Source organism: Triticum aestivum, chromosome 3A, assembly GCF_018294505.1.
Source record: "Triticum aestivum cultivar Chinese Spring chromosome 3A, IWGSC CS RefSeq v2.1, whole genome shotgun sequence".
NCBI lineage: Eukaryota > Viridiplantae > Streptophyta > Magnoliopsida > Poales > Poaceae > Triticum > Triticum aestivum.
This window is the reverse complement of record NC_057800.1, coordinates 219052542-219079783: the sequence shown is the minus strand read 5'-3', so window position 1 is coordinate 219079783 and position 27242 is coordinate 219052542. Positions and strand designations below refer to the sequence as shown.

The 27242-nt window shown below is 48.5% G+C and overlaps 1 protein-coding gene across 1 annotated transcript; it reads right to left on the bottom strand.

Annotated features, from left to right (window-relative positions):
- Window positions 1-3293: 3293 nt before the first annotated feature.
- Window positions 3294-5900, bottom strand: LOC123058256 (uncharacterized). Its single transcript, XM_044481044.1, has 2 exons — window positions 4069-5900; window positions 3294-3320 (listed from the first exon to the last, which is right to left on the bottom strand). The coding sequence occupies exon 1, from the start codon at window positions 5130-5132 to the stop codon at window positions 4170-4172; it is 963 nt and encodes a 320-aa protein (XP_044336979.1). The 5' UTR covers window positions 5133-5900; the 3' UTR covers window positions 3294-3320; window positions 4069-4169.
- Window positions 5901-27242: the final 21342 nt, after the last annotated feature.

Genomic DNA, 27242 nt, shown 5'->3' with positions numbered 1-27242 from the left:
TCCTGGGAAAAGACATGTGGGTTAGGGCCCACTCAAAAGAAACACAATTGAAATGAATTGAAGAGTGATTGCACCGGTTGAATTAAATGTCTTGAATGAGATAACATCGTCGAAAGAGCTTGAACGAAAGCAGAGTGGAAACACAAATCTTTGAGATATCTTGAGCACTCCGGAACAATTGAATATCAAGAGGTGAAAGATTAAGAGATGCACCGGCATGAGGAAACATTGTGCAATGAGGAAAGGATATGATCTACAACGCTTGAGTTGCATCCACCGGAGAAGAAAGAGAACGAAGAATGATGAACTAGAAGCTCCGTTAGTATCTTCCTGAGAATCACCGAATAAGAATGTTTATGGAAAAGAATGGAGAGACTTCACATGAATAAAATGGATACTTGATTAAGAAGTCTGAGTCCTTGAAGAAAAAAGGGATGGGAGGGCGGGAAAACAAAAGACAGCTGGGGACGGATGAAACGAACACCGTTGAGAAAACTGAGATTGGATCATGCAAATGGGAAAAAAATGATAGGATCATCTTGAAGAGAATAACACCGGCTGGAAAGAATTGACATGACAACCCCGATGATCAAGAAGGATTTGTATTCACATAGAAGTATGAGAACACCGTTTTGGAAAGGTATGGAATCAACATTTGACTTTGAAGCAACTCGAATACCACAACTGAAATCAAAAACAAAGGATTGGCTTGCAGAATAAGTCAGAACAAACATATGATAGAGATTTCGTCCGAAGTTTTCGTGGTGGGGCCCACATGGGCTCGATCGTACAACACCATCATGTACAAGGCAGTGCACATGACATACAAAGTGTCCCCAAGTCAGCATAGCCAAGGACTCTTTAAGACACAATGAGACCACTGTAAAACCAACCGTGGATAGGCGGACCACTAGATGTCGAACCCCAATCTCATATCATGCATCTGTCAGAAAGATATCCTAGGAGCTACTTGAATTCCCACTTATAAACTCCCGAAACTTTCTGGTTATGCAATCAGGAGTTGGGGATACGGGGGAAGCATAATATCTCACTCAAAACTAACAAATCCTACATCCAGCTGTATCCATCCTTCAACACATAACCACAAAAACTTCGGAAATCATTTACCTCAACCTTTGAAAAAGCATCTGTTATACTAGTTATGGCAATACTCCCGAACTCCCGCCCCGGTACTGGGTGGCGTCGAGGTTATCTCACCAACAACTGCATAAAAGAGATTTTCGATGTCGACGAACTTAGGTATTCCAGAACTGCAACGATAAAATTGTGACGAAAACACCTCGGAGCTCAACTCCCCGGGACACTGCCACAACCCCTAAATGTTAGGAGGCACCAAGAACAATGTTCTTGTCACAACACCATCGGAACGATTCCAAGATACCTGCGTGATCCTAAAAAAAATCATGAAATTTGAGAAGAGAAGAGTCAAAACTCTACGTCAGGAGGCCTCACCAGAGCGACGAAGGGACTGAGGAGTTAAAAGAATCCTACTCTCCGATATATATAATCCTATAAGACTCAAAACTTTTTTCTAGACTCAACAACGCCAACGATTCGATCAAGCAGGGGGCTCCTAAGTCGGGGAAGGCTCTGATTACCAACTTGTAACACCCATGATGCGGCTATATCTCCCACGTATCGGAGCACGACTTAGAGGCATAACCGCATAGTAGGCATGTCGCAAGAGGGGTAATCTTTACACATCCCATGTACTAAATAAGAAAGGGATAAAGAATTGGCTTACAATCGCCACTTCACACAATACGTAAATATAGCATTACATCATCCAGATACAATCAAGGTCCAACTACGGACCCAAAAAAAGAAGACAACCCCTAATGCATAGATCCCCGATCGCCCCGACTAGGCTCCACTACTGATCAACTGGAAACGAAACAACACAACGAACACGGTCTTCATCAAGCTCCTCCTTGAGCTCGGTTGCGTCACCTGCATTGGTATCATCGGCACCTGCAACTGTTTGGAAGTATTTGTGAGCCACGGGGACTCAGCAATCTCACACCCGTGAGATCAAGACTATTTAAGCTTATGGGTAGGATAGGGTAATGAGGTGGAGCTGCAGCAAGCACTAACATATATGGTGGCTAACTTACGCAAATGAGAGGAGAAGAGAAGCAAAGCACGGTCGAGAGCTATAATGATCAAGAAGTGATCCTGAAACTACTTACATTCAAACATAACTCCAAAACCGTGTTCACTTCCCGGACTCTGCCGAGAAGAGACCATCACGGCTACACACGCGGTTGATGCATTTTAATTAAGTTAAGTGTCAAGTTTTCTACAACCGGATATTAACAAATTCCCATCTGCCCATAACCGCGGGCATGGCTCTCGAAAGTTTATACCCTGCAGGGGTGTCCCAACTTAGCCCATCACAAGCTCTCACGGTCAACGAAGGATATTCCTTCTCCCAGGAAGACCCGATCAGACTCGGAATCCCAGTTACAAGACATTTCGACAATGGTAAAACAAGAACAGCAAAGCCACCCGAATGTGCCGACAAATCCCGATAGGAGCTGCACATATCTCGTTCTCAGGGCACACCGGATAAGCAATCCGTACAACTAAAACCAACCCTCAAGTTTCCCCGAGGTGGCGCTGCAAGGGGCTCTAGTTTGGACCAACACTCAGAGGAGCACTGCCCGGGGGTTTAAAATAAAGATGACCCTTGAGTCTCCAGAACCCAAGGGAAAAAGGCTTAGGTGGCAAATGGTAAAACCAAGGTTGGGCCTTGCTGGAGGAGTTTTATTCAAAGCGAACCGTCAAGGGGTTCCCATTATAACCCAACCGTGTAAGGAACGCAAAATCAAGGAACATAACACCGGTATGACGGAAACTAGGGCGGCAAGACTGGAACAAAACACCAGACATAAGGCCGAGCCTTTCACCCTTTACCAAGTATATAGATGCATTAATTAAATATGAGATATTGTGATATCCCAACAAAATATCCATGTTCCAACAAGGAACAAACTCCATCTTCACCTGCAACTAGCAACGCTATAAGAGGGGCTGAGCAAAGCGGTAACATAGCCAAACAATGGTTGCTAGGACAACGTGGGTTAGAGGCTTGACATGGCAATATGGGAAGTATGATATAGCAGGTGGTAGGTATCGCGGCATAGCAAATAGAGAGAACAACTAGCAAGCAAAGATAGAAGTGATTTCGAGGGTATGTTCATCTTGCCTGAGATCCCGCAAGGAAGAAGAACGAGTCCAAGAAGAAGACAAACGGATGTAGTCGAATGGATCCTCACAACTCCGGAACGAAACCGAAGCTAACGAGAGAAGCACCCGGAAAGAAGCAAACAACATAGTAAACAACCACCACATAAACATGGCATGATGCACAACCAAGTATGATGCATGTCCGGTTTAATGAGGTATGGCATGGCAAGGTGCACAAATAACACTACAAATTAAGTGGAGCTCAATATGCAACGGAGTTGCATATTGAAGAAAACACCATATGACTTATTTAGTTCTCTCTCGGTTATGTACTCAACAATATTAAAGGTTGGTTAACATGGCAAGAGGTGAAACATGAGTGAAAATACACAACTAGGCATTTTAAATGAGGCCGGAAACAACAACAACAACAATTCTGGTATATCCTCATGTGCATTAGAAATTTAATGCAACAACAATTTTTAAACATATTAAATGTTGTTATCATGATGCGGATGTCATGTTCAAGTTTATGCAATTTTAAGAAAATGTTGACATGATAAGATATGAGGCATTTCATCGTGGCAGAAACGAAGGGGGTGCCACTGCAGTGATTCCGAAGATGATGCCACGGCAACATAACGGTTCCGGTAGCTCATGGAGATATCGGTGCAAAGGAAGTGTGACGGGAGCGTGTCATGCAAGGATGGTGGGGTGCTCCCGGATACTGGGTTCCCACATGTCGACGACGCTGCCAAGCAGGGAAAACAACTAACGTTCACGGGAGGATACAACATCCAAACATGCATCTCATACAACACAAGCATTTGTTCACGGACGGTCGTCTCAGGATTATACCTTCGAAGCGTGCATTATCGGAACGGATCGAGTTCGGCGGTAGGGGTACACGTGTCGAAGGGGAAGTACTTGTTCACGGGGTCATCGTGGGAAGTAGCGGTTCATGCAACGGTAGTTGAACTTGACATTTGCATTACACGGGTCTTCGGCGACGGTCGTCGTACATGGTTCAGAGTGGTACTTGCATCTTCAGACTTGTCGGTCTCGATTCTTGCGACGGTAGCGGTATACGTCTCATTTTTGGAGAGGTATTTGGGGTCATTTAAACTTGTCGGTCTTGTCATCTCGAAGGGGTGCTTGACGTTCTTAGCGATTCCGAAGACGATGGTAGAGGTACACTTGTTGTAGGGGTACTTGTCGGATCCACGGCGATGGTAGAGGTACAAACGTTCTCGCGGTACTTGGGTCGTCGTGGAACTTGGCGCTTGCGGTATTGATAGCTCGAAGGGGTACTTGGCGTGTCCGAGGTCTCCAGCCGTAGTGGTACTTGATGATACGGGTAGTCGAACTTGACGAAAAATGGGTCTCCTTGGAGACTTGATGCATCCGAATTCTTCGGGTTTGTAGTAGTACTTGGCTTCGGAGTCCGGGTCTTGCCGGTCTTGATGGTCTTCTGTTTCGAAACGAAGCATCACAAGGCCTCGGTTGGGCAGCAGCAAGGAGGCGATGGAGCGGGCGCGCTCAAGGGAGAGCAGCAGAGGGCAGCAGCAACAGTGAGGCGACGGTGGTGGTCGAAAGAGGCAGGGCATCTCGGTCACGTGTGGGAAGAGGTCAAGGAAAACAAGGCGAGGCTGAAGGTGGGTCTCGGGCAGGGGCTGTCCACGACTGGAATAGAGGAGGTCGATGAGTGGCGGCGTAGGGTGCTTGTATGCAGGGAGGCGGTGGACGCGGGAAGCTCGCCGTGAGGGCGTCATGGCGAGCCACTCCGGTGACGAGGCTCGTGACAGGGAAGAAGCCTCCAGCTTCTGGTGGTGGAGGTCGGCTCCGAGGCGGACGAGGGGGAAGGCAGCGACGCAGGCGAGGAGGAAGGAGAGGCCGGCATGGTCGCGCACGCAGGTCGGCATCCTGCTGGTGGTCGTCGGCGCGGCACCATGGCCGAAGGCCGAGGTCAGGGTCTGAGAGGAGGAGCCCGGTGGCGCGGGTGCATCATGGTGATACGGCAACGCAGCGGAGGCTCGCGTGCAGGGGCATCGGGCGCGGGCGCTATTGCCGGAGGCGGGGACGTACTCGGGCGACGGGAGGAGCTCCAACGTCGGGTAGCCGCGGGTGTGTCTCGAGCGGCGCGCTCAAGCAGACGACGAAGGCTGGAGGAGGAAGGCGCGATGGTGGAGAAAAAGGGGATTGACAGGGCGCGATGGTGGGCGAGAGGTGCGGGTCGAGGGTGGCTCTCTGGCGGCGGTGTGGGAGTATGCAAGGGAGAGATGGGATCGAGAGGGAGTGAGCGATGGCTAGGGTTAGAGCAGGGGAGAGGCTTGCTGGGCCGCAGGAGTTGGGCCTAGGGACCGGGCCAGCTGGATTCAATGAAAGAAGAGAAAAAAAGATCTCGCTCTTCTCTCCTTTCCATTACAGAGAAGAAAAACAAGAAAGAAAGAAAAGAGAGAAAATAATATGGTAGGAGAAAGAATATATTCTCAAACTCAGAAAAATGAGTTTAATCCAAGAAAATAGGAGTGGGCATGGATGCAAGGTTTAGATTCAAACACATTTGAATTAAATTCAAATGGGTGAATAGGAAGTGGAGGTTTGGAAGGTCCAAAAATGTTTGGTTTTTTTAGAGGAGCCTCGATAAAAGAGATACAGAATTGTGGACAAGATTTGAAGGTCAAACTGGAAGTGGAAATCGGCATGAGGATTATTTGTGCATGTGTGTTATGGTGAATTTTAAAACAAAGAAATATTGAATATAGCTCCCTACTATCGGGAGGATATGTTTTAAAGAGAAACCACCATGTGAATTCCCTCGATTTAAGTGGACCGAAGATCCATGCAATTTATTTAAGAGAGTTTTAGTTAGCTTTGAGAAAAGATGGCATGATGACATGATGCAATGCACATGATGCAATGACGAATGCAACGAACCAAACAAATCACACGACGAAACCCGGAAACCCTGGAAGGCATATGAAGCTCCGGTCTTGGGGCGTCACACGTAGCCCGTCCGGGCAGGCCGCGGGCCGCTGCCCTCGAGCTCGAGCTCGCCGGCGATCCCCTCCGGTCGCCGCAGTAGCTCTAGCCCCTCCCAGGCCAGGGCGATCCTTCCAAGGCCTCCGCCTTTCTCTGGAGAAGCTATCCCTTCCCCCTGGAGCCCCTGGAGCTGCCTGTGCTCGCCGTCTACTTCATCTCCGGCGACCCCCGCCCTCTGCCTCCGTTTGCGAGGAAGATTCCGATGCCGTCTGACCGCCACTAGCTATGCTATGGGTACGGGCAGGTGCGCCTCAACCCCCTCTCTCAATCCCTCCCTCTGGTTTTGGCCAAGGAGCCCTCATCGCCCGCGAGACCTCCGGCGAAGCCGTGACCTTCCTTTGTTTCCTTCTCCCCTCCTTCTCACCTGACTAGCGGGGGCCACTAGTCAGCCACTTTGTACGCGCGTGAAGCGGTACGAGTGGTGGCGCCCTGAGGGTTTACGCCTTCGACGTCACCCCCCTAGTATGTTTATTTAAATTCAAATTTCATTCAATTCCAGAGAGCTTCAAACAACCATAACTTTTCAACCGTAAGTCCAAGTAAATTGATTCTTTTTGCATTATGTTCTTTGCAAGGAAATCTAGCAGCTCACCAAAAATGAGATTTTTCTGAGCTGTCTAGAATTTCTGGTGATTTTCAGAAGAGTTCTTGATATTTTCTTCTTGTGTTTAAAATTATTTTCAGAGGGTGAGGCTTGTCTTGAGGATCACCAGAAGGCTTGTGAACCTTATCTGCACTAAGGCAAGCCACAGCAATATTTTCATGGTGCCATTTCTATATTGATGAATTTCTTACTTGAATTGAATGATTAATCCATGCATTTTAAATAACTACTATGTTATTTATATGATGTTAAAGTGTGTGCTGGTATTATGCTTGACTTACAGAACCTTGAAACTAGCTTAGTTGTTAAAGAAGCTAAGATCTAATTATGGTAATGATAAAATGAGTTGTTATGTGTATGAATAATCGCTTAAAGTTATTTTCTTGCATAAATAAATAGTCGAGTCCACGGCTACGGACAACTTGTAGTAGGTCCCACCATGAGTCAATGTTTAATAAACTTTCACACTAAGTTATGATCATTGCACTGATGATGATGGCGGAAAGGCCATCGAGCTATTTGAGACCCAATATGCGTCGTGGTGGTGATCGCCGAAAGGATCACGAGTTACTCTGGTTTAGACCATGATAGTTGTGTGGTGGTGATCGCTGTAAGGATCACGAGTTATTCTGTTCAAGACCACGATGGTGGTTTGGTTGTGATCGCCGTGAGGATCACAAGTTACTCTAGGTAAGACCACGATGGTGGTTTGTTTTGTGATCCGAGAACGATCACGGTTGGTAAGTTGGTCTCGAGGGACGTTTATGCCAAGAGCATGAGCACAGCATGTTGGAATATTATTGCATTATTAATTGGTTAAATATCATGATATTGTTTGTCATTATGATTATGCCTGTTGTGAGCTTGCAAGTACATTGAATGTACTGACCTGGCTTGTCATGCCAGATTTCAGGAAAGTTGCGTTGGAAAGGAACGCTGCTCGAGTCTAGATCGTGTCCACATCGGTGTCCCTGTGCTATGGAGTTTCCGCTACGACGTTGTTCCGCTGCCGCATAGTTGATATGGTCGAGGCCCCATTATGTTCACTAAATAATGTAGACATTGTTCAGCTGCACCGTGTGTGCTACTTGGCCTCGACATCTGTTGTAATATAAACTCCAACCCGCTAGCATCAATAAAGCGGTTGTTTTCTGTACCAAGATGTTGTGTGTTGCTAGAAGACATGGTCTCTGGGCTGGCAATGCAGGGTAAACCGGTCGCTCTGAGTCGGGGTACCACAACGCTTGGTATCAGAGCCACGCTGACTGTAGGCCACGCTAGACTATGACGTGTTAACTGGACGTTAGATACGAGTTTTAGTTGAGTGTCGGTAGCTAATGTAGCTGATTGTTGCATTACATGCACTTGATTTATATTTTTATGCTAACCTGCTAATGGTTGTGAGTGTAGATGGCTCCGGTGCCTTATCCGTGCCAGTTGCAGCTGATGTTGTACACGTCACCGCACCTTCTTCGCAACGTGTGGCGTCGGTTGTACCCCCTCGGAGACGATCCAGTCTATCGTGTGTACCGGGAGCGTCTAGCTAATTCAGTGTATGAGTATCATGCAGTGGTTACTCTGCGCACTAGTTCCTGTTCCGGCTCTTACAGTCATACTTCTCGGAGCGGTTATGCCTCTACCGCTTCTCAGGCTGTCCAGTTTGCTGCATTCGAGGTCCTTGTCGAGCTTCGCTACAATGAGGTCCGGATGCAAAACCATCCAGGTTTCTTTTACTACCCTTCTCTGCACGACAATGGTAGTGTCCGCTTTCAGATCATTGATCCGGAGTCTGATAGTGTTGCTAACCACCTTGCTCATTAAGTCACTACTAGCTATCTTATGATCCATGAGCTAGCTCGAGAGCTGACTCGTGCCCGTACTGCTTTAGCCGCTGCTTTGGTCACTACTAGATCAGCCACTACTCCATCTTCTCTGGGATTTACTCCCTATATTCCAGCCAATTCTAGTTCCCCTGTTTCACCGGTTACTCCCCCGAGTAGCTCAGGCACCTCGATGGTGAACCCTCTCAGTACTCCTGCCGAGTGATCTTCACTTCTCACCACTCCTACAGCCCCGATGCTTCATCCTGCCCCTACCCCTAAGGGAGAGCCCTCGAGGCAGCGTCATCGTGTTACCATTAACCCGGAGGTTTCCGTTAACCACGTCAGTTCAGGATCCGAATCCACTTCAGGGGAGGACACCGCAACACTAGCAGAGCAGTAGTACCTCAGAGTATTCGCAGTCGTCCAGATGATGTACGGATGTAGTCGTACGAGTCATGATGTTTCGTTGCATGTATGAGAGTAGTTGAACCTGTCATGTTGTTTATCTTTTATGTATGATCCTATGTATAATTATGTTGGGACTTTATTCGCCGTATTTTCTTCGCTCTTTTTCTTTCTTCTGGGATTTGTCGCTGGCTTTTCCCCAAATTTATTCTTGGATGTTTCTCATCTCGATTGCGTTGTCTTGGAAAAAATCCACAATAGGATGACGCGGGGAGGCAGCAGTAGCAACGTTCATGAGGGAACTCCTGTTCGTCGTTCCGCACGACAGGCAGGACATTCTCCCGAGCCGTACGTTCCGCCACCACCTCCACCGCCAAATCCGCCCTCCACTGAGCAAATTCTGCGTATGTTTGAGGAAAGAGGAACAATGATCTGCTTGAAATATTAAGAAGTGTGCAAGCTATGGTTGGACAGAATGGAAATCAGAACGGTCATTACTCAAAGTTGTCAGATTTTCAAAGGACCAAGCCACCCAACTTCAGTCAGATTGTTGACCCATTGGATGCAGACGTTTGGTTGCGTACCATTGAGAAAAAGCTTGAGATTGCTCGTACTGAAGAAAATGATAAAGTTCCATTTGCAACTCATTATCTTGAAGGCGCTGCTGCCATATGGTGGGAAAATACAAAAGCCATGTGGCCTACTGGTGAAGAAATCACCTGGGAAAAATTTAAGGATCAGTTCCGGAAACATCATATCCCTACTGGAGTTATGAAGGTTAAGCAGCGTGAATTTCTCGCACTCGTCCAAGGAAATCAGTCTGTGGGTGAATATTTGCAAAAATTCAATCACCTGGCCCGTTACTCCCTTTATGACGTGGCCACCGCAGAAAGGAAGATTGACAGATTTCTTGGAGGCTTAAATCTGCAACTCCGGTGTACTCTCAGTATGTTTGATTCCCAGATTTCCAAACTCTGGTAAACAAGGCTTTCATTGCTGAACGGGAGCACAAGCTTATATCAGATAATAGGCCTGCCAACAACGACAACAAGCGTAAGTTTGAGCCAAAGAAGGATGGGCAACCAGTGCAAAAGGCTCGAACCTGGCAGCAGCCTCAGGTGGAATACAAGCCCAATTGGCAACAGAATGTTAACAAGACCACCACTCAAGTCAAGAATGTTGTGACCAACCCAATACGTGAGGAGCATCACCGCAACAATTTGTGCTTCATTTGTGGGCAGAACGGACATTATGCCAAACAGTGCCCCAAGAACAACAAGGCGGATGCCCCATTTAGGCCACAAGTCAACTTTATAGATTCATGCCTGACCCAGCAAAACATTACTGGGCACGTGCATCATCTCTCAGCCGATGAAGCACAAGAGAACCCCGAAGTCGTCATTGGTATGTTTTCTATTAATGACATACCTGCCGTAATTTTATTTGACTCTAGGGCTTCCCATTCTTTTATTTCTCGGAGTTTTGCTGCCCAAAACAAATTTCCGTGTACACTTTTGGGCAAAAATATGCTGGTACAAACCCCAGGATCTCTAATCAAGAGCAACATGGTCTGTCGTGATCTGGAAATCAATATCAACGGAGTCTACTTTCCAACCTCTCTGATAATTATTGAGTCTGAAAAGTTGGATATTATACTGGGTATGAATTGGTTGACCCAATATCAAGTTTGTATAAATTGCGCAACACGAGAAGTCACTTTGACCAGTCTAAATGGGCAGACTACCAAATTCTATGCTCGCAAGAATATATCCAAGCAAGAATTGGTTTTCACCACTGTGGCTGAGTTGGAATTAATTCCTGTGGTCAGCGAGTACCCTGATGTATTTCCAGAAGAACTGCCAGGCATGCCACCGGACCGAGAACTGGAATTTGCAATAGATCTTGTGCCCGGAACTGCACCGTTATACAAGAAGTATTACCGGATGCCTTCATCAGAATTAGTGGAGCTAAAGAAACAGCTTGATGAACTGCTCCAAAAAGGATATATTCGTCCCAGCTCTTCACCATGGGGATCACCCGCTATTTTCGTGGACAAAAAGGATGGCAGCCTCCGCATGTGCGTAGATTACCGTCAGCTGAATGAGGTCACCATCAAAAATAAATATCCGCTGCCAAGGATTGATGATTTGTTTGATCAGCTCAGTGGGGCTAAGGTATTCTCTAAGATTGATTTACGGACCGGATATCATCAGCTCAAAATTAAAAAGGAAGATATTCCTAAGACCGCATTCACTACTCGGTACGGTCTTTATGAATATACAGTGATGTCCTTTGGTCTCAACAATGCCCCTGCTTTCTTCATGCATATGATGAACAAAGCATTCATGGACTTACTCGACAAATTCGTGGTAGTCTTCATCGATGACATCCTCATTTACTCCAAGGGTGAAGACGAGCACAAGGATCACCTCCGAGCAGTGCTACAATGACTCCGCGGCCATCACCTTTACGCCAAATTCAGTAAATGTGAGTTTTGGCTCAAGAAAGTTGGGTTTCTCGGACATGTGCTATCCGCTAAGGGTATAGCCGTGGACCCGAGAAAAGTAAAAGATGTGCTCGATTGGTTGCCGCCCACGACAGTGACACAGATCCGGAGTTTTCTCGGATTAGCTGGATATTACCGTCGTTTCATTAAAGGGTTTTCAAAGATTGCTAAACCCATGACAGAGCTGATCAAAAAGGATAAGAAGTTTGAATGGATGGAGGACTGTGAGAGAAGTTTTAATGAGCTAAAGATACGGCTGACAATCGCACCTGTACTGACTCTCCCAGACATTTATCGCAGCTTTGATGTGTATTGTGACGCCTCCAGGCAAGGCCTCGGTTGCGTACTTATGCAAGACGGCAAGGTAGTAGCATATGCATCGCGACAGGTACAGCCCCACGATGGAAATTATCCTACTCATGATTTGGAATTGGCTGCGGTGGTTCATGCGCTAAAAATTTGGAGACACTACCTCATTGGAAAAAGGTGCCAAATTTTTACCGATCATAAAAGCCTTAAATACATATTTACTCGGCCAGATTTAAATCTCCGTCAACGAAGATGGCTAGAGTTGGTCAAGGATTATGATCTTGGAATAAATTACCACCCGGGAAAGGCCAACATTGTTGCCGATGCCCTCAGTCGAAAGCCTGTTAGCTTAAATGTCATATCGAAATCCTTGCCTCTCAAAGTCCAAGAGGAGATCGCTCAGCTCAACCTGGTCATAGTGGATGCTGGCCTCTCTAATATTTTGGAAATTACCCCCACACTTGAGGAAGAGATCTGCAAGGCCCAGCCAGCTGATATCAAACTGCAGAAGCGTGCCAAGAGCCCATGGCAGGGCAGACCCCAAATTTCTCCAAGGACAAATTTGGTACTCTCCGATTCCTTGGACGGATTTGTGTACCCAATCAGCCGGACTTAAAGAAGAAAATCATGTCGGAAGCACATGAATCTCATATTCCATTCATCCAGGAGGCACGAAAATGTATGAGGACCTTAGACAAATATTTTGGTGGGATGGAATGAAGAAAGACATTACCTATTTTGTGGCATGTTGCGACATATGCAACAAGGTGAAGGCAGAGCATCAGAAGCTAGCTGGACTCCTCCAACCGCTGCCGGTTTCACAATGGAAATGGGATGACGTTTGTATGGATTTCATTACGGGATTGCCTAAGACTCAAAGAGGAAATGATGCAATCTGGGTCATAGTGGACATCTTAACCAAGGTTGCTTACTTCATTCTGACCAGCACCAGATATCGAGCAGATCAACTTGCACAGCTGTATGTATCCAGAATCGCCAGTCTGCATGGAGTACCTCGAACCATCACTTCCGACCGAGGTTCCCTGTTTACCTCCGCTTTTTGGTCCCGTCTCCATCAAGCCTTGGGGACAACGCTGAAATATAGTACTGCTTATCATCCTCAGACCGATGGACAGACAGAGCGGGTAAATCAAATTCTCGAAGATATGTTGCGAGCATGTGCTTTAGCCCAAGGAACTAAATGGGAAGATTGCTTGCCATATGTCGAGTTTTCTTACAACAACAGCTTCCAGACCAGTCTAAAGATGTCACCGTATGAAGCTCTATATGGCCGTAAGTGCCGCACTCCATTAAATTGGTCTCAAACTGGAGATAGCCATATCTTCGGAACATATCTCATGATGGAAGCTGAGAAGCAAGTTAAGGAAATCAGAGACAGATTGCAATTGGCCAAATCTCGACAGAAAAGTTATTATGATGCAAAGCACAGACAGATCAATTTTGAACCCAGAGAACACGTATACCTCCGAGTCACCCCTATGAAAGGAGTCAAGAGATTTCAGACCCGTGGAAAGTTGGCACCCAGGTTTATTGGTCCATTCCCGGTTATGTCTCGAGTGGGCACTGTTGCATATCAGTTGGAACTACCCATTGAATTGGTAGACGTGCATAACGTGTTTCATGTTTCACAACTAAGGCGTTGCATATCCCCACCTGAGAAAAGGACTTCTACGGCTGAGGTAGAGTTGGCAAATGATTTGACCTATGAAGAAAGACCGTATAGAATTTTGGATCAGATGGAAAGGGTCACTCGCAGTAAAGTGAGAAAATTTTACAAGGTTCAGTGGGAGCATCACACAGAGTCGGAAACAACTTGGGAGCGGGAAGAATTCCTAAGGGCTCATTATCCAGAGTGGTTTTCCCAAGCAACCGAATCTCGAGGACGAGATTCATTCTAAGTGGGGGAGGTTTGTGACATCGTGATTTTGCCCTCTCTTATTTGCCTGATTTTCATTTGGATTTATTTTGAAAGTTGGGGTTTCTGAATCTTTTCATATGGACTTAAACACTTGGGTACCCTTGGCTTTCAACCAAGTGCATCATTCCCCTCTCTAATCATCATTCCCCTTCTGACCCATCTCAAAATAATCTTGGGAATATTTTTCTTAAATAAAAAATGTTCATTTTCTTCTCTAAAACCCTAGCTAGTTCAATGAGCTCCAAAGCAACCCTCATTTTTATGGCCCACAAAAATCTGAGAAAATTCCCAAATATTCTTTGAACCCTAGGGCACCTTCCTGAGCAAAAACATTTCATCACTTTTTGGAATATTTTTGCTACAGAAAATATTTTCTATTCTGGACAGAAATGGTGGTTTCTACGGCAACTACCATTTTACTTTCTCCCTTGTGCCTAAATTTTCTTGTGCATCATCACCTTAGTAGATGATGGCTAGCCTCCAAAGCATAGCCCCCAACTCCCAGCCATTTAACCTCAGTAACACCTCAAAGTTACTGATCAGAAGCTTACCTGGCGTGTGAAATCTTCTCTACTGCACCTGGAGCCAAACCAAGGCGTGGTAACATTCAAAACTACCACGAACAACGTGACAGACATGGAGTTTGGGCTTAGGTCGGCATGAGGCCATAGTTCATGCAGTGACCGCGTTCGTCCAGGCGTGCTGGCATGCAGCCGACGCGCTCTGCGACACGCCCGAGCCTCTGTTGCTCGCGTGTTCGCTTCCCCGCCTGCCTAAGAGTGCCAAACCTCGCCACCATCATCGTCTCAATGCCATTTACTCCTCCATGGCGCTCACCAACGCTGGAGCTCGCCGCAGTGAGCACGGGCACGGTCCGGCCAACCCAACAGTGCGGTGCACACTATGCTCGTTGCCATCTCCTCGTTCCTGTGCTCGTCCCCGCTCGCCCACAGTTGTTGCGTGAACTACGTCGGCTTCTCCCCCTCTCACTGACGCCGCTCGTCGCCGGGCGCCGTGGACAGGTGTCCACCGACGGAGCCCGAACCCCTCTCTCCGCTCGCCTATAAATGGAGCCGCCCCCGGCCTCCTCGAGCACCATCCACCACTCCCACACACCCCACAAATGCGTAGGAAGCCGTAGCCCGTCTGGGCAGGCCGCGGGCCGCCGCCCTCGAGCTCGAGCTCGCCGACGATCCCCTCTGGTCTCCGCAGTAGCTCCAGCCCCTCCCAGGCCAGTGCGATCCTTCTAGGGCCTCTGCCTCTCTTCGAAGAAGCCATCCCTTCCCCCTGGAGCCCTGGGAGCTGCCTCTACTCGCCATCTTCTTCATCTCCGACGACCCCCGCCCATCTGCCTCCATTTGTAGGAAGATTCTGACGCCGTCCGACCATCCCTAGCTATGCTACGGGTACGGGCTGGTGCGCCTCAACCCCCTCTCTCAATCCATCCCTCTGGTTTTGGCCAAGGAGCCCTCATCGCCCGCGAGACCTCCGGCGAAGCCGTGACCTTCCTTTGTTTCCTTCTCCCCTCCTTCTCACCTGACTAGCGGGGGCCACTAGTCAGCCACTTTGTACGCGCGTGAAGCGGTACGAGTGGTGGCGCCTTGAGGCTTTACGTCTTCAACGTCACCCCCCTAGTCTATTTATTTAAATTCAAATTTCATTCAATTCCAGGGAGCTTCAAACAGCCATAACTTTTCAACCATAAGTCCAAATGAATTAATTCTTTTTGCATTATGTTCTTTGCAAGGAAATCTAGCAGCTCACCAAAAACGAGATTTTTTATGAGCTATCTAGAATTTCTGGTGATTTTTAGAAGAGTTCTTGATATCTTCTTCTTGTGTTTAAAATTATTTTCAGAGGGTGAGGCTTGTCTTGAGGATCACCAGAAGGCTTGTGAACATTATCTGCACTAAGGCAAGCCACAACAACATTTTCATGGTGCCATTTCAATATTGATGAATTTCTTACTTGAATTGAATGATTAATCCATGCATTTTAAATAACTATTATGTTATTTATATGTTGTGAAAGTGTGTGCTAGTATTATGCTTGATTTACAGAACCTTGAAACTAGTTTAGTTGGTAAAGAGGCTAAGATCTAATTATGGTAATGATAAAATGAGTTGTTATATGTATGAATAATCGCTTAAAGTTATTTTCTTGCATAAATAAATAGTTAAATTTGCTAGAATATATCCTGTTTAGTGCTGGTGTAGCCATTTTACTTAATTTATAGAATGTTTGAACCTAACTTGATTGGTAAAGAAATTAGGATTTGCTTAAGGTGATGATGGTAGAATATTTGCTATGCATATGAGGAATTAATCGAAGTTATTTTCTTGCATGAGAAAATAATGTTACTTGCTGAAAAATATATTGTTAAAGTGAGACCAGGAAAGTAAGAAAAGTTGTTGATGCTTATGCTTAGTGTGAATATGGTTGACAACAGTCATTTTCGTATTATAGGATGCATGTGTAGTATTGCATTTCATGGCATGCTATGACACCGGTCATTATCATTTTAAGTTGAACTTGAATATAACTCAACTTGAATATATCGTTGACTGGCTCATGGTGCTGCTGAATTGAGATTTTCCCAGTGCAACCACATTTGCCTTTGTGGGAAGGCCTTGATTCGGTCCATTGACATGTCTCTAGTCGGCGCCTCCAACTAGGGAAGGTTATGGGTGTGCTTACCCTGGCCCGGTAAGCAGGCATAACCTTGTGTGCCCGTTATTGAGATTTTGGTACCGGATCCCTGAGAGGGATTGTTTTGGCCACGGTGGTGGTCAGTGTGTCTTTGGTGGACACGGGGTCACCCAGGACTAGCCTGTTGGGGATTGGGTTGGAGTGGCCGGAAGAGTGTCATGGCAATGGAAGGGTTTTGTCGGAATGCCGTTGGTCCACTGGAATGGGAGTGTGAGGCCATCGGTTCCGTGGTGTGGGTACAGTGTGCTACCTCTGCAGAGTGTATAATCTATCGATAGCCGAGTCCACAGTTATGGACAACTCGTAGTAGGTCCCACCATGAGTCAACGTTTAATAAACTTGCACACTAAGTTATGATCATTGCACTGATTATGATGGCGGAAAAGCCAACGAGCTTTTCGAGACCCAATCTGGGTCGTGGTGGTGATCGCCGAAAGGATCACGAGTTACTCTGGTTAAGACCAGATGGTGGTGTGGTGGTGATCTCCGTAAGGATCACGAGTTATTCTGGTCAAGACCATGATGGTGGTTTGGTTGTGATCGCCGTAAGGATCACAAGTTACTCTAGGTAAGACCATGATGGTGGTTTGTTTTGTGATCCGAGAATGATCACGGTTGGTAAGTTGGTCCCGAGGGACGTTTATCCCAAGAGCATGAGCACAGCATGTTGGAACATTATTGCATTATTAATTGGTTAAATATCATGATATTGTTTTTCATTATGATTATGCCTGTTGTGAGCTTGCAAGTACATTCAATGTACTAACCTGGCGTGTCATGCCAGATTTCAGGAAAGTCGCGTTGGAAAGGAGCGCTGCTCGAGTCTAGATCGTGTCCACACCGGTGTCCCTGTGCTATGGATTTTCCGCTACGACGTTGTTCCGCTGCCGCATAGTTGATATGATCGAGGCCCCATTATGTTCACTAAATAATGTACATATTGTTTAGCCGCACCGTGTGTGCTGCTCGGCCTCGACATCTGTTGTAATATAAACTCCGACCCGCTAGCATCAATAAGGCGGTTGTTTTCTGTACCAAGATGTTGTGTGTTTCCAGAAGACATGGTCTCTGGGCTGGCAATGCAGGGTAAACCGGTCGCTCTGACCCGGGGTGCCACAAACAAGGGACACAAGAGTTTATACTGGTTCGGGCCACCGTTGTGGTGTAATACCCTGCTCCAGTGTGGTGTGGTGGATTGCCTTGTAGACCGAGGATTAACAAGTACAAGGGATGAACAACCTCCTGAGGAGAGGTGTTCTTGAGCGCGGTGAGCTTGTATGGTGGCCTTGGTGGAATGGATCCAGTCCCAGATCAGATGCCTCCCTACAATGGTGGCTAGTCCTATATATAGAGGACCGGGTCCTCTCCCCAAATATTAGACGGGAAGGGATCCAACAACGGCCAATTGGAAGGGGGACAACTAGTACAAGCTCGTCGGCATTCTGGGAATGGGGGTCCCCAGACTTGCCTGCCTGCGGCCCATGGCGTGGCTCTTCTAGCGGCCTGGTATGGCCCATCTTCACCAGCAAACACTCAAGACCCTCGTGAGGGGCCAAGCCTCGCGAGGCGGACATCACAAGACCTCCTCAGGGGCAGCCTCACTAGGCTGGCTCGCGAGGAGCGGAGAGATCAAGGCGAGGGGCACCTTGTGAGGTTCCCGTGACGTGAGCCATGACGACCAAGGCCAGGCGGGTGCCAGCGGGCGCAGGGCACCAGTTGCCTCTTTGGTGCTAAAGGAGCATGCGTAGACGAGGAGTCCCGAGGCATCAGGCAAAGGTTTCCATATCGGTGCAACAAGACCAAGAACAGCAGTACGGCAGGACGGAGGTCATCGCGGAGCCCATGACGGCGTCACCACCAGAGCCTTTGGCAGGCGAAGACAACCTTTTGTCATGATAGCTTGTACTAGCTATCCCCCTTCAAATTGGCCGTTGTGGGATCCCTTCCCGCCTAATATTTGGGAAGAGGACCAGGGCCTCTATAAACAGTACTAGCCATCACCATAGAAAGGGGATCGGATCCATTCCACCCTCACACGCACCAGCTCACCAAGTTCAAGAACACCTCCCCTCAGGAGGCTGTTCTTCCCTTGTACTTGTTCATCCTCAACCTACAAGGCAATTCACCACACCACACTGGAGTAGAGTATTACACCACATCGGTGGCCCGAACCAGTATAAACTCTTGTGTCCCTTGTTCTTCGAGTTCTGCGAGCTAGGATTTTAGATCGTTGCGAGAGCGTGAGCTAGGGGAAGGAAAGATCTTTGTGTGCACCCCAGTGTTCGAACCTTAAGGGTTTTGCCGGAACCCGAAATCCGACATTTGGCGCACTAGGTAGGGGTGCGCTGAAGCTTTCCCTTCGCCCATCCACATTCCTTAGCTCCAGCACATCCATGGCACACGCTCGCCGAGCTCGCATCGAGCACCGGGCTGCCCTGGCCGCTCGCGTCGCCCAGACGGCGCCCTTTGGCGGACCTCCCCGCCATTCTCCATCACCTGTTGCCAACGCCGCTACCAGCCCGGCGGCAAACGAGTAGCAAGTGTCGTCGCTGCACCCCTCTGTGCGGCAGGATGGCCGCACAGCCACCCCGTCGCTGACTCCAGCCGACTCATCGTCCAACGCACGTCGCGCACCCATGGATGCGCAGGCCGCGTTGCTCATGGGATGCGAGCTCCTGCGTTACCGCCCAGTCGGCGACCTCTACGAAGACTGGCTGGACCGCATCGCCGAGCTCGTCAGCGCCGCTGATGGCCCACAAGTATAGGGGATCTATCGTAGTCCTTTTGATAAGTAAGAGTGTCGAACCCAACGAGTAGCAAAGGGAAATGATAAGCAGTTTTCAGTAAGGTATTCTCTGCAAGCACTGAAATTATCGGTAACAGATAGTTTTGTGATAAGGTAATTTGTAACGGGTAACAAGTAATGAAAGTAAATAAGGTGCAGCAAGATGGCCCCATCCTTTTTGTAGCAAAGGACAAGCCTGGACAAACTCTTATATAAAGGAAAACGCTCCCGAGGACACATGGGAATTATCGTGAAGCTAGTTTTCATCACGCTCATATGATTCACGTTCGGTACTTTGATAATCTGATATATGGGTGGACCGGTGCTTGGATACTGCCCTTACTTTGACAAGCATCCCACTTATGATTAACCCCTCTTGCAAGCATCCGCAACTACAAAAGAAGTATTAAGGTAAACCTAACTGTCAGTGTCAAAACCGGCGGATCTCGGGTAGGGGGTCCCGAACTGTGCGTCTAGGCCAGATGGTAACAGGAGGCAAGGAACACGATGTTTTATCCAGGTTTGGGCCCTCTTGATGGAGGTAAAACCCTACGTCCTACTTGATTAATATTGATGATATGGGTAGTACAAGAGTAGATCTACCACGAGATCAAGGAGGCTAAACCCTAGAAGCTAGCCTATGGTATGATTGTTGTATGATGAAGTTGTCCTACGGACCAAAACCCTCTGGTTTATATAGACACCGGAGAGGGTTAGGGTTACACAAAGTCGGTTACAATGGTAGGAGATCTTGAATATCCGCATCGCCAAGCTTGCCTTCCACGCCAAGGAAAGTCCCATCCTGTCACGGGATGAAGTCTTCAATCTTGTATCTTCATAGTCCTGGAGTCCGGCTGAAGGTATAGTCTGGCTACCCGAACACCCCCTAATCCAGGACTCCCTCAGTAGCCCCTGAACCAGGCTTCAATGACGACGAGTCCGGCGCGTAGATTGTCTTTGGCATTGCAAGGCGGGTTCCTCCTCCAAATTCTTCATAAAAGTTTGTAAACACCAAGAGTAGTGTCCGGCTCTACAAAATAAGTTTCCACGTATTGCCACAGAGAGAATAATATTAACACAAATCTAATCTGCTGACATATTCCTCAGCGTGACATCATACTACGGCCAAGCCTTTATTCGAATTGTTTTCACTTTTCCACCTCAGCGTGTTTTGCGAGGCGGTTTCCTTGGCACGTCTTGTCAAAGCAGAGATCGTGTCCCCTTTATTTATGGGATTCTCATCAATACGAACGTGGGTAACCCAATCGTGCCCGTTAGCATGTCTTCTCGATTAAAGGCGAGTCCCAAACGGTTACGGGGAGGGCTCCTGGTATTCAACCTCTTATAAAGAGACCAAGGCCTTACTCCTTTTCTCCAATCTCAAAACAAGTTCGCCTGTCGCCTCGAGTTCCAACACCCTAGGCTCCAGATTCCAGGCGTTTCGGACCTTCGACAATGTTCGGTTCCGACCTTTAAGGCCGGTGGATGCCCTCCTCCGTCACGGAGGAGGACGTGCTAAAGTTGAGAGAGGCTAAGTTCTTGACCGCCGAAATTTTGCATAGGTTGCCTGCTCAAAGGCAGGCTATTCCCAGTCCCCAGCCCGGTGAGAGCGTAGTGTTCATGTCTCACTTCCTTCGGGGGTTAGGCTTCCCGATGGATCCCTTCGTGAGGGGGCTGATGTTCTATTATGGGCTAGAATTTCATGACTTAGCTCCAGAGTCCATCCTCCACATTTCCTCATTCATCGTTGTGTGCGAAGCATTCCTCCGTGTTACTCCTCACTTTGGATTATGGCTCAAGACTTTTGGAGTGGAGCCGAAGATGATCGAGGGACGGCACGCAGAGTGCGGAGGCGCTGTCATAAGTAAGAATGCTGATGCTCCATGGCCCGAGGGCTCCTTTCAAGAGGAGCTCGGCTTGTGGCAACAAGAGTGGTTCTATATCACCGCTCCCAGGAGCGCCAAGTGGGTGGCGCCTCCTGCCTTTCGCTCGGGTCCCCCACCACGACTAGCATCATGGGTCAACAAAGGATTAGATTGGGGGTTATCCAAAGACGTGCCCTTGTTGTAGGGCCGCATTAGGGATCTCTTAGAAAGAGACCTCAACCTGGTCAAGGTGACGCAGGTCAGGCTGATTCGCCGAACACTGCCCGGCAAACGTCGCTCCCTTCGTCTGTGGGAGTTTAATCCGGAGGGACGATGAGCTCTCCAGCATTTTATGGGCGCAACGCCCATGGAGATGTATAAAATGTTCTTCGGATCACAAGCAATGTGTCCGGATTTGACCGAGGACGCAGGTTTAAGATGCAATCGCCCGGATACTCAAGTAAGTAACCTTGTGCCCGGACTCGCTATCCGTAAAATTGTCATAAATTTGCCCCTAAAAGAGTTGTCCTTTTAAACAGGAGTGGATAGCGAAGGCAAAGCTGATCAGGTGTCCGGCTCCCCTTCCTGAGACCAGGCCGGATCCCGTGCTAGTCAGGATGTTGAAGATCGTGCCTTTGGAGGGAAGTGAGTGGGAGGACAAGGAAACTATGGCCTCCTCGAAGGAGGCTGCTCCGAAGGGAAGAACCGACGATTCCTCTCCTAAGGGGAAGAAGAGGGCCGCCTCTGACGACCCGGAGACCATGGCCTCAAAGCGGGGAAAAAGTCCTCGTCAAAGGGTCCGACGCCGGGGAGATCCTCGGGCGAACTATGCCCTCAAAGGGATCAACCCTCCAGCGAGCCGTAAGTAGAGAAAGATTTTCCTTTAGAGGGATGAGAGAAATCCTTGCTTTTTATCTGAGAAGATTAACCGAAATTTTACTTTGTAGCTCGGACCTCAGCCCTTCTCAGCAGAGCTCGTCTTCGGGATCTTCTTCCGGAGATGATGGAGAGTGGAACACCTCCCCTTGCCGTACCGCCTGGCGAGGCGGGCGACCCTGAGGTGTCGTCGTGGAGGGTTTCTCCGAATCCGACAGGGGTGGAAGGTGGCCATATGTCCCCCCAAGGTTCTCCGCGTCCGGCCTTCGATGGAGGTCATAGGACGAGTCCGGCACCGTCCGATGCGCAGTCGGAGGAGCTGATGACTCTGCTGGGGCGAGCTTCTATCTCAGAGGAGCACCGTGCATTGATGGGTACGGTGATTGGAAGGATTTCGTTCGCGGAAAGCGGATTGCATGAGGCCGTCAGAAGTTTGCTGACGGGTTTTGAGGTACGTTTGATAATGTACTTCTTTGTCAGTTGCGCATAAACAGGATGTGCCCTGTGTAGATGGTAGCCCCCGAGACTCTGTGTGTTGTCAAAATTGACGGCGCGCAGAGGATCATAATCCCAGGTCTAAAATGTCGCCTTTGTATACAGGTGGCGAAGTGTCCGGAATCGAGCCGAACTGATGATTTTGCCGAATTAAAGCGGCAACTTGACGTGGCAGATGCCGACATCGCGCTCGTCAACGAGCGGCTTGATGAGGCTCAAGGTATGCAATTCCTCGGCCGGCATCTGGTAAGAGGAGCTTTATGCCAGTATCTTACAATGTGTGTGCTTGACGCAGATGGTGCGGCCGCCGTGGAGAGTCTTCGGGCAGAACTTGCCCGAGCTAAGGAACAAGCCAGGAAAAGTGATGCGGCTGCCGAGAAGGCCCTTCAAGAGCTGAGAGACGAACAGGCTGCTCACTGCCGAAGCAAGAAGGAGATGGCCGTGATGGCCGTAAAGTTAAAAAGTGCTGATGACCGTTGCAAGTTTCTTGAGAAAGAAGACCGGGCGAGACAGACGGACTTAGAGAAGGCCGTTGCTGATGCCAAGGACGCTCGCTCTGCGATGAGAGCTGCGAAGGAGGAGCTGCGTCAGGCCGGACAAATTGCAGATGGAAAGCCCTTTATGCTGCGGAGGAAGTTTGGCGATCCGAAGTTTGCTCCGTTGGACCGGATGTGGAGTGCGGAGGACACCTATCTGGATTTGGCAGCGAGTGCTGCTGATGCGACCGAATACTTTCGAGATCAAGAAGATCGCGAAGTGGAAAGGCTTTTCTGGTCGCAGTTCCAGAATCCAGAGCGTCCACTGGCAGTGGATGATCGTCTGGCTCAATGGGCCGAACTGAATAGATTGTCCGGACTCGCCATGAAGTACGTCATGGGTCATCTGTGGCCGGGGAGATCGGAGCCAAAGAGTTATTTCAGCTTGGTGCAGCAATTCCTTGACGCGGTGCCACGTATCAATGCGATGAAGAGGTCAGCATGCATAGAGGGCGCACGGATGGCTCTTGCCCGTGTCAAGACATACTGGGCTGAGATAGAGACCACCGTTGTTGCATCCCAAGATTCGGACAAAAGCCGAGAACCCTCCGAGCACTATTTTCAGGAAGTCCTTGAAGGCGCTCGTGTAACAGAGACGCAGTGCTCGAAGGATGCTATGTTCTGATAGCATATGTAATTATAAAGCAATATTTTGATGAATTGTAGTAGCCTTTTATACTTGTGCCTTCAAGTATTTGGAACACCTCCTATGCAGCCGTTTTAAGATATATATACAAAATCTGAAAGATTGCAGTCATTGGCTTCAGCCCCCACGCACATAGTGCGAGGGTGCTCGCAGAAGGCGCATTTTCACACTTAATCCAACGTCTTGGTCCTACAAAGGAGGTGATAGCGCAGCAAGCTAGGCAACCGGACTATAATGCTTTAACACTTTCACTTAGCCATAGGAGCTTGACAATGAGACTATTTAGGTAGCCCCTAGTGGCTACTGCGCTCGCCCGAATTCAGGGCGCGTATGTGCCTGGCCGGGAAACGACCCTTCGTTAATGTGGAGGAATCCTACAGATTCCGGAGAGTCATCGAGTGGTTGACCAGTCTCACGCCATATCATGACAGTCGGTTTTTGGCTTTCTCTACTGAGGTGCTCGCCTGGCCGAACCAGGGCACAATCGCAGTAGTTCTCCTGGTGCTGCCTTAGCCGATAGAGCAGAACGTAAGGCGGCCGAACACAGGAGCCGGGCAACCCAACATTTGACCAAAATCATGACTCGGAGCTGATGCATATAAGGCCAAACTCGCGACGCCGAACACTCCCTAAGGTATTCGGTCTTTATGAGAGCGGGCGAGGTAACGCTCTGAGGTATAAGCCCCTAGTGTCCAGGTACGCGCAAGAATTCTGACGTGGCCACATGCCAAGACGCCAGCCTCCTCCTTGGTCATAGAACCAGGGGATGTGTATCAACAAGAGACAGTAAAAAAGGTTTACGCAGGGTCTTAATCTAAAAAGAATCCTTGGAACGGGTCCCTACTGCACGTCTGCACCTGTGTCTCCGTTGTGCCGTATCCTGGACGGGCGCAGCACGACGTTCATCTGTAAAAAGAGAGCAACTAAGTTGAAAAAGGGGCGTGCCGAACAAAAGTTATATGAAATAAACAAAGTGTAAAGTAAAATATGAAAAATTGAGCTTTATTGTCTCTTATTTTATACGTGTGAAGCCCCTAGTGCAGGGGTATATGGCCACTAAGCCTTTATCAATGATACTTTTGTGCCGGACTCGTCTATCCGGGTCCGTGGTCTTAATGACCTGTTCCGATGTTCTGGCTGGTGAAGCCATTGTATTGTGGGGCTGTTAAAGCGGCCGCACAATCCTCCGCTTGGGGGAGGTGTTCTCACTGCTTCCCCTTTAAGGAGATGATGCCGCGTGGACCGGGCATCTTAAGCATAAGAGATGCATAATGCGGTATTGCGTTAAAGCAGGCGAAAGCTTCATGTCCCAGTAGTGCTTGATAGCGACTTGAGAATGGGACGATGTGGAAAGTCAGCTTTTCACGACAGAAGTTATCGGCAGAGCCGAAAATAACCTCGAGCCGGAGAAAACCCATGCACTGGGTGTCCGGACCTGGCGTTACTCCTTGAAAGGAGGTTTTGCTGTGGCGAATTCTTTTTGGGTCGATCCGCATGTGGCGGATTGAGTCCTGATATATCAGGTTGAGTCCGCTGCCACCGTCCATAAGGACGTTTGAAAACCGGAGTCCGCCAATTATTGGATCGAGTACCAGTGCAGTCTAGCCTGGGTTCCTGACACTTCTAGAATAATCCAGGTGATCGAAGATGATTGGTTTTGACAACCAGTGGCGGGATTCCTTTGGGATAGGCCGTGGGGCGCGTACCTTTATGGGCGCTGCACGTTTTGTTATGTGGAGTAAGTTTACTGTTTTTACTTCTTGTGGGAAATTCTTTTGTTTCCTGGTACTCTGCTTTTGGGGTTCGTCCTCGTCTTCGCTTGGTGTGTCGAGCCCCTTGTCTTCGGCGTTGAGTCTGCCGAATTGTTTGAAAACCCAACAAGCTCTGTGGGTATGGTTAGCAGGCTTTCCGGGAGTGCTGTGTATTTGACATATCCTATCCAAAATTTTGTTTAGGTTGGATAGGTCGTCCCTGTTATCTTGGAGGGGCGGCTTTTTCTGATTCTGTCGTGAGCTTTTGAATCCGACGTTGACTGCCGTGCTCTTCGGACTTTTTTCCTTAGTCCGGCGATGATCCTTATTGCATCGCGGTTTTCCGTTTCCATCCCTAGTTTCGGATGTACTTGGGTCACTGGTGCTGCATCTTGCCAACCAGCTGTCCTCTCCTGCGCAAAAGCGGGTCATGAGGCTTGTTAGTGCGGCCATTGTTCTTGGCTTTTCTTGGCCGAGGTGTCTGGCGAGCCATTCGTCTCGGACATTATGCCTGAAAGCCGCTAAGGCTTCAACGTCCGGACAGTCAACTATCTGATTCTTTTTAGTAAGAAATCTATTCCAGAATTGCCGAGCTGACTTTCCGGGCTATTGAGTTATGTGACTAAGATCGTCTGCATCCGGAGGGCGGACATAGGTCCCTTGAAAATTTGCTCGGAAAGCGTCCTCGAGCTCTTCCCAACTTCCGATTGTGTTTTCAGGAAAGCTTTTGAGCCAATGCCGGGCTGGCCCTTTAAGCTTGAGGGGTAAGTATTTTATGGCGTGGAGGTCATCTCCTCTAGCCATATGTATGTGGAGGATATAATCCTCGATCCAGAGTCCAGGGTCTGTTGTTCCATCATATGCCTCTATGTTTACGGGTTTGAATCCCGCTAGAAATTCATAATCCAGGACCTCATCGGTGAAACATAGGGGGTGTGCGGCACCCCTGTATTTGGGTGTGCCAGATTCTGATAATGGCTTTATTGCATTGCTTACGAGAGCTTGCTTTCTTGGCCCGTAAATGGACCTGGCTGGGCCATGATGCAAATCCTTAAGTGGGTCGCATGCCGGCTTAAGTGCAGGGCTGCTTGCCGCTTTATGCTGGCCATGGGGTCGTCTATCCGACCGTGTGGCTTTCTCACTATTGGAATGCGAGGGATCTAAGGCCTCCTCGTCGAATTCAGGCAGTAGCTTTCTCTTCGGATAGCTTTTAGTGCAGCGACTGTTGCCGTATTTGTCTGCGGTATTGATTACTTTACTCCATCTGATCCTGAGTGCATCTTCCGTAGTTTTTAGCTTCCGCTTCTACTTTTTCAGGCTGCGTGCGGTTGCAACGAGCCGTTTGTGGAGGTTCTTCTACTTCGTGGGCTTGTCCGGCGTAGGGTCGTCCGGAATGCCATTTTCGCCGGGGGAGGGATGTTCGGTTTCTCTATCCGGGTTGTCCTATTGGGACGGTTGCTCTAAGGCATGCTCATTGTCTACCGGCTCATCCTGCTCTATGGCTGGGTCTTTATCGAGGCGGGGCTTGGGTCGGTGTTTACGCCAACGCTTTGATTTTTTTTCGAGAGAACGATCCCTCTTTCCATCCCCGTTTTCCTCGTTGTTGCTTCCTTTAGAGGTATCCACCATGTACACATTGTGAGATGAGGTGGCTTTCCAATGCCCTATAGGCGTTGGTTCTTGGTTGTCTCCTGCATCGTCGTCCATACCGTCGATGTCTTCGGAGTCGAAGTCGAGCATG